The sequence below is a fragment of the Centruroides sculpturatus genome, unplaced genomic scaffold (genome assembly GCF_000671375.1).
Source record: "Centruroides sculpturatus isolate CEXI.00-Female unplaced genomic scaffold, Cexi_2.0 scaffold48, whole genome shotgun sequence".
Taxonomy (NCBI): Eukaryota; Metazoa; Arthropoda; class Arachnida; order Scorpiones; family Buthidae; genus Centruroides; species Centruroides sculpturatus.
The window spans coordinates 333593-342400 of record NW_019384294.1 but is presented as its reverse complement, the minus strand read 5'-3'; the positions used below and the strand labels follow the sequence as shown (position 1 = coordinate 342400).

Here is an 8808-nt window from a genome sequence, read left to right as displayed (position 1 = left end):
ATATATATTTATATATATATATATATTTATTTATTTATAACAATTGTATAAATAACTATTGTAGATTTTATTTTATTTAAGCATGGATATACTTTTGTTCCTTCATAAATATTGATAAAAAAAAAAAAAAAAAGATCTGGTGACGATTCTTACATGATTTATTTGTATGTGTAGGACTTTGCAGTGATCTTGTTGGAGATTCTATATCTTCAGTCCTGTCTGATTTTGATATTCTTGTATCTTTTTCTACCATAAAAATATTAATAGTTAAATAAATCAGCAAACCGGAATTAAATTATTTAAAAATTAATGTTACTTGCGTAAATATAAACAATATTTTAAGATTATAAATACATAATGTTAATATATTTAAAATTTATTTTAGAATCTAAATAGAAAATAAATACTATTTTATTTAATTATTTATATTTTCAATTATATTATCAAATATATATTTATATACAGTAATGAAAATTGAAGCGATATAATTGATGTTTCTTACTAAATAATCTATATATAAAATTACGTAGGCGTGTTAGTGAAAGAAATAAAATATAAATTTTTAAGTTTTATAAGTAAAATATTTTATAATTCTGATTTTTTGAGATCGAGAAGAGTTTTGACAGATTCAATGATTTTATCTTAAATGAAAATAAATTTAATTAAAACACGTTCAAATATAGAAATGCATTACTCGTTTCTGTTTAAATATTATAAATGTATCCTGCTACTTAGCTTTAAATGATGTTATTAAATTACCATTAATTTATTAATAAATAATCAATATTTCTAAAATAAACTCTAGAATATAAATTATATTTTTAATTAAAATAAAAGAATAAATAGTGAAAAAAAACTGAATCTTTCGATCAAAGTAAAAGCCAACATATTATTCAGTTACATCAAATTACCCTATATAAATTTAAAATTATTTAATTTTACGCTGATAAAATTAGTTTTTCCCCCTTCGAGGGATATATATATATATATATATATTTATTTATTTATTTACTATATAAGTTCCTAAATTTACTAAGTAGCTGATTTATCACTCAGAAATTTCGTAAGTGTGCGAGACACTAAAATTAATATTTTCTAAAATAAGTTAAGAATCTCATTAGAAAACAGACGATGTATTCTGGTGATTAGAGAATTCAATATTCTACTAAAAGACAACGATCTGTTCCCAGATGGGGCCATTGTTTTCTTTCTTCATCCCAGATTTTGATTTGTTTCCATGAGTGGCTGTGAGATTTGTGTATCGAGATTTACACTTTGTATATCATTTGTTCGCTTATTTATATAAGAAAAGTCATTAACTTAAAAGAAACTCCTATAAATACAGAATAAAATTGTTTCTATACCTTGATAAAAAATTATTTATGTTTTAAAATATACCAAATTATAATTTTTCTAAGCTATAAATACAGTATATACACTTTAGAAACGTATCAAATATCTTATTCATGTTTCCAATCCATTAACTTGTTTGATAATCGAACTAATCATTAATTCAAACAGAAATATTTGCTTGATAGATATTTCTTTTAAAAAATTTCATTAATCTCAGCGCATTCATGTCATAAAACATAAAAGAAAAATTAGAAAAAAAAAATTATTTTAAATGATGTTAGCCACCAAATTGTTAATGATGGATAATTATAGAAGTAAATAAGAATCAATTATCCGACACGCAAAGTTGAATATCATATTATCAATCATTTTATTTTAAAACTTTAGAATTCTTTATTTGTAATAGAATATCTTCAAGAAGAATGACTCATTATTCAGTTTACAAATTTGTATTTGTCACATCAATTGTATTTGAATGCAGTGATAAATCATACGAATTTTTTTTATATTTTTTTATATAAAGTAATTCATAAATTGTTCATGTGTGTGAATTTTAAAAATATTTTAATGTCATTCTCTTCTGTTATTAAATATTTCTTACGTATGATGGACCGAGTTAAGTTTGTTTATTCACATAATATTTACTTTTTACGTAAAAATGTCATAAATTGAAACTGAAATAACAAATAAGTGAAATTCTATAATTACATTTGGAGCAGTTAAAAAGAGAGAAAAATAAATAAATAAATTATGGAAAAGAATTTACATTTTATAAATTTCTTTACTATTTTTTATTATTATTATTTTTTTAATACAAATTTTATTCAAGTTGAAATATCATTTAAATTACTCTTTATATATATTACTATATTAAAATATTTACATCATAAGCAACCTTTAGTAATTTTAATGGTCGTAAAAAAATAAAGTAAAATAAAAAATAAAAAAAAGAGAGCAACAAATTCCAAGCTGGTTATAAATCTTTTGTATGATAAATGATGATCTTCTTTAACTTTCAAATAACCTGCATAATGATTCATAATTCAATACACTTTTAAAATTACGAGCCATCTTTGCTTTAATGTTTCTTTCCCTTTTCTTGCAAATTTCTTTTGAAGATTTTTAAAACAACCGTGAATTTGTTTCTCCTTTTAAAAAAAAAATCCGATAATAAAACATAAACATTTAATTCTCTGCATTTTATTTTCATTTATTTTCTTAAATAATGCTTCGAATTTTACTTTCATACGCTCTTCTATATATTTTATATCTACATAAATATGTATTGCTTTTATTCTCATGCATGCATGTTAGAGTGTACTCTTATTATTTATATATAAGCGCTTATTTTCATAACTTTCAACGTGTTTACGAGCATTTAATAATTGATTTCAATGAGTTACGTGCATATATTTTAACACGTTGCTTTGCATTTTATTATGCGCAGAAACGTGCATAACACTGCTATTCGTTTGAGTTTTCAAGTTACAACTCAAGAATTTATATTATTATTTGATAGAGGAGAGGGTCACTTATATGTTAATACTCAGGAACTTAACTATTCTAAATCTGGCCTTGTTTACTATACATATACATAAATTACGCTCTTTCTCTTACGTATAAAATATGTAAGTAGTATATATCATGTATACAGTTGATGTACATTTTAAATTATGTTACTAACCGTATAATATTCTCGCATTTAAATTTATATGCTTATATTCATTCCATTAATTATTCATATATAATTTTTTTATTTATTTACACAAGAATTCGTTTAATTCATTTAATTGTTAACTTAAAACAATACTTAAATTAATTTATTTAATATTTTATTTAACATTTAAAATGTAAATTTTAATTACTGGCATTCACCTTTATACTTAAAATTCGGGATAATTGTTTAGAAATAAATTTTCTAGGATGTATCGACTTTTACATTTATTTTTGACAAATTCTCAAATTAAAATTAATTAAACTTAAGGGAATAATTAGAGAAAGAATTCTATTAATTAAAATAAATTTATTGACTTTAATGATTACTCTTTACAGCATTAAATATTTATAGATAAATAATACTTCTCTAAAAGGAATTTTTTTTCTACTTTTTTTTAATTGTTAATAATTAATTTATCTGTGATTGATTTTCTATTCCGTATGTAATCATATAGATAAAGTTATTTTTGTTTATTATTATCATCGTCTGTCTATCTGTTCATGCAAAAGTACGATTTCTACAATCATTAAAATCCAACTGTAAGATTAATTTCCAGATAATTTTTCAAGTTTTTCCTGCATTGCCTTATAAGTTTGTACTGCCTTTATGTATTAAACATCAACTTTCTCCAATGCATAATGCACTATCGTAATGGAATTTTAATGTAAAATCGAAACACTATGGATTGTATGCTGACTACTGCTATAGTTTGATCAATGATAAATCAATCGTGAGATATACAAAAAGGAAATGGAAATTACTACATATTATCTGAAATATTAACAATATACTGTTTCTGTTTCTTCCTATAAACTCTATACAAAAGTCGATATTGCTTAAAGGATAGGATTAAATATAGATTTGGATAGCAACCTCTCCCCCCCAAAAAAGTGATATTACTCTGAATCAAGGTTTATTTCTATATAAGGATATAAAAAAGCTATGAAAATAGTCTAATTATATAGATTCAATATAGGTTACGTCTCTTTAATATATATATATATATTGTATATACATGAGGAAACTTTATCCCATTTTATAAGCAATAAACTGACAAAGCAGTATAAAAATTCAAATCTCAATGTTCATCACTTATAGTCTCACAATTCGAATTTTCAACTGAATGACACCTGGAGTGTCAAAGATCGCTAAGATGTGAATTATACATGTTTTTCTTTCCGTCCCCTAAAGAAACTGTCTTTCCACAGATATATGTACACTAAAAAAGAGTTTCGTTCAATAATTCATATAGATCCTTTCTTCTTTTTTTTACGTTTTTTTTACTTTAAGCGTTGAATTTTGGAAGGGAAAAAATAACATAAAAACTCATCCAAACCAGATTAGGAAGTGGAATATGTCTTTGACCAGTGAGGGGGTTGTCGTTATGAGACTTAGATACCTCACGCAGTATATGATGGTGTCACATAATTTACTTTTATTGCCTGACTAGCAGTGAAAAGCCACGAACATTTCGATCATTTACTAAAGTATCGTATTATAATAAATAAAAATTTGATCCAAACTATTTCAAGTTTTTTCTAAAAACAAAAAAAACCATTTATTAAACGATTAGTTATTTATCAATTATTGAAAATTAAAATACACGAATTCGTGTTTAATTTCTATTAATTTTTTTTAAATCTTTTAATAATTTACCTGCACGAAAATCGTGAGATTCGTCCATTAATGAATTAGTAGCTGGTACTCCATACGTCTTCCTCTGTGCGTAACTATCGTTATGTGAGTTTTGAGAATCTATAAATAATAAATAAAATTATGAATGACTGCAATTTGGTTTTATGCATTTAAATTCCGAACATTCATGTTGCATAATCGAACTACATTTTTACTTGAATTTTAAATCACTTCAATGTACAGAATTTATTTGTGGAATTTAACAGCTAAAATTCTAATAAATATAAAATACAACTGCACTTTTTTAATAGTTAAAACACCAATTTATTCATTTTTTAAATACTTTAATAAATATGAAAATAATGATGAATTTTTCTGGAAATAAATTTTTATAGAATTAGAATTTTAAAAAATATATTAAAATTTTTAGATTTATATTATTAAAATACTTAATAATTATCTTCATATGAGCAAATATTTATATATAAACATTGATTAAAAACTGAATTGTATGATAATTTTACGTTTATAACAAGAGAATGTTCACAGAATAATAATGATGATGTAAGGCTGAGATTCGGTTGACAACGAATAGTTTGAATATGCAACATGTTTGGTAATGAACTAACCATTAGATACAATGCTTTACTGAACAATTCGAATAGATTAAGGGAATTAGTTTGAGCACCTCTCATTCTGGGTAGATACACTTCATAAGATGGAGTTGGCCTCGGTAATGTCGTTGGCGGTGGTATTTCTGAAATGTTATTTAATAGGTGTTTATTCTATCGTGTAATAATATGCAAGCCTGTTAATACAATTGTTAACTGGGGAAATTTCGAGTTTGTATATTTAATCAAAACCATAGAAAATTATATTTAAAATTCGTTTCCTTACCGTAAAGTCTTATAAAACCTTCCTTCTCTCCTAGTGTATTTTTCGCTAAACATTTATAAGAACCAAAATCTCTATCGTTTAGTTCGAATATTTTGATTTTCATGGTGATTTTATACGATTCTTCCTCTTCTGTTAATTCGTACTTTCTATTCTGTAGGAGTAACATACCATCACTTCGTATCCACGATGTTAATGGCCGCGGAGATGCTTCCAGTTTGCATTCCAGTGTAACGTCAGTATTAGCTGCTGCACCAACTAATTGATTTGGTACGCGAATTTTTGGCCGAACTAAGCATAAAAATAGCAATAAGTAGGGATCATTTAAACGAATAAAAAATAAATTTAAATATTTTATTTNTCTTAATTAAGACGAATGACATTAAAATTAATTTTTTTTATATAACGGATACACTAACTATATATAGGATGTTTCCTTTCCAAGAAGTCATTGAGCATATATCGAATTATCCATAAAATAACATTCCGTAAAGAAATTAACATTTGTTTAAGTAGGAATAATATTTATTATTATTTTTTTTTACTTCGTGAGCTTCGTCTATTCTTGGATACGACAGTTCACAAGACATATCCAAGATGAAGAGTGCTTACGATGGAGGAAAGCTTTAAAACAGCTGAGAACATTCTTCCAAAGGCATTCTTAAGAAAATGGAGAGAAAATGTGCTGTCGCCATACAGTGTGCTTTAATCGTTTTCTTTCTTTTTTCAAAAAATTCTTAAATGCTGTATGAAATAGTACGACAGTATACAACATTGTAGTAGTCATAATATAGTCTTGTTTTGTTTATTTTTTATTTTTTGTTTTATTTAAACGGGAGGGAATAATGGATATGATGATTTGCGGACAAAAAAGCATCCCTGCAATGTTGGTGATTTGATGAATGTCTTGGCAGTCAGCATATGATAGACAAATCTTTGGAATTGTCTAAGCTCTAAAGCTGGTCAATAGTTTAATAAAAAGCAGACTATATTGATTTGGGGATCACACGTTGCTACAAGACGGCATCAGATTGTTTGAATGTTTAGATCTTCCAATATTCTTCGTTGGCACATGGACAGTGATCACCGTTATGAAGAAATATACGGTGTTTCCTTCACCATAGGACGATTGAAAAACATTATTGTTTAATTTTTTGGGCTATCCCATATCATCCTATTAACATTAGATGAACAGTATGTGCGCCACAAAGTCGTACACGAGACTTTAAAAAGTTCGTATGTATATATATATATATAATTTTTTGTTTGTTTGTTTGTTTTCTTATTAAAGAATTACTCTGATAAACCAATACTTCGAAGCAGTAAGAAGGAGTAGAATAAAGGTCCACTTTGTATCTCTCCAACTGTTACTACCTGGAAAACAAAATAAATAATAAAACATCTAAAATATCAAAGAAAACAATAGAAAAATAGGAATGACATTTAATTCATATTTTTAAAAAATTACAACGAAAATAAATTTAAAACTATATTAAAAAAAATAAATTCTATTATTATTGAAATGATTCATTTTCAATTACTTTTTAAAGGAAAAAAAATTAATATATATATATTTTTTTCTGTTATTTCAAAGTTTAAATGAATCTTCGATTCTGTAAGACAAAAAAAAAAGTTCAATTTTCTTTCAGTTATCACAAGTCTATTGTGCTTTTTTTATAGATAGAATCAACTATTATCAATCATAGTTGTCATTGGTAAAACGAAAAGGGGAAAAAACATCAATATTGATATACTCTATTTGATAAATATGAAAACCGTTTCTCTTAGACAAAACGAAGAAAGAAAAAAAATAAAATTATTTCCTTCAAAAAATTATTCAGTTAAATTAATAATAATAATAATAATAATAATAATAATAATAATAACAATAGCATTTTTTCTTTATTATTAAATTCGAACATTAATGAAAACTTATTATATATATATATTTCTAACTTTGAGAAATGAGCAAGATGTTACACGTTAATACAAAAATAAATGATCATTACCAGATTCGAGTTATTTAATAAGAATAAAATCATTTTAAAATTGAAAACAATAGATAAAATTCGTTTTAAAATTTTATAATAATGATGGATTATGAGAATGGAAAGTTATAATTATTATTATTATTATTTTATTATTTTTTTTAATTTCGTGGTTAGACTTTATAATTTAAAAGAATTTAATGTCGAAACATTTTGCGTGTTTAGTTCTGTAATTTAAAACTATACGAAAATGTACGTAATTTTTAGTTTTTTTTTCGTGAAAGTTTACTTTAGTTTTCTATTGTAAAATGTAATAATACAATTAAATGATTATGATTACATGAGTAAATTGATAAAGATTATTTTAAATATATATAATATAAGTTTATGATAACATTTTTTTACGTTTCGTGTTTAAAAATTCTTTTAAGAACCTACTAAATATATTTTATTACAGAATTTTAGGACTATTTAAATTATAACGTCTTCGATAAATTTATTTATTAAATTTAATTTTTAAATGTAAATATATTTCTATATCAAAAATATAAGTAATATTTAGTAACTCAATAAATAAAACTTACGATTTAATCTGAAAATATTAAATTATAAATGGTGAATTTTTTAAAAATATAATTAATTTCTTTTTTTAATAAATTTTTTTACATTCAAAATTGAGTTAGAAAATACAACAAAAATATTTTTGCTATATTTTTTTTCCTTGTAAAATATCATCGATATTTATACTATTATTCTATACAATATTTATATACTTTCATATATTTATAAACTGAATAAACATATATATATATAAGTTATATAAGAGGGAATATTTTAATATTTCTTATTTTCACTACTTTCCAATATATAAGTAAACTGGTATAGAAGAATATTTATCTTGTCAACATTGAATTGATATTTTCTTTTGTCATATTTCATCTAAAGTATTTTCCATGAAAACCTTAATCTACACTTCTCTAACAAAATATCCAGCAAGGTAGATCAGTAACAAAATACAGAAGAGTAGATTTTTCACAATTGTACAGTTGGTTACTTCTGATGAAATTTATTTCATATAAATACATTTTCTTTCACATAATATCTAGACCTTTGTTTATTATATATATATATATTAGTTACGATTTTTTCTCATTTTTTACTATTAAAATACTCTAAATTATCTAGGATAATGTTAATATTATATTCATGTGGAAAATCATA

The 8808-nt window shown here is 23.8% G+C and overlaps 1 protein-coding gene across 1 annotated transcript in view; it reads right to left on the bottom strand.

Annotated features, from left to right (window-relative positions):
• Positions 1 to 206: 206 nt before the first annotated feature.
• Positions 207 to 8808, bottom strand: part of LOC111619034 (lachesin-like) — a 22529-nt gene continuing 13927 nt past the window's right edge. The window contains exons 4-7 of the mRNA XM_023360709.1: positions 5603 to 5890; positions 5335 to 5462; positions 4727 to 4825; positions 207 to 246 (exon numbers count right to left, since the gene is read on the bottom strand). Of these exons, the coding sequence (XP_023216477.1) occupies positions 4754 to 4825; positions 5335 to 5462; positions 5603 to 5890 (488 nt within the window). The 3' untranslated portion in view covers positions 207 to 246; positions 4727 to 4753. The remainder of the gene's footprint in view (positions 247 to 4726; positions 4826 to 5334; positions 5463 to 5602; positions 5891 to 8808) is intronic.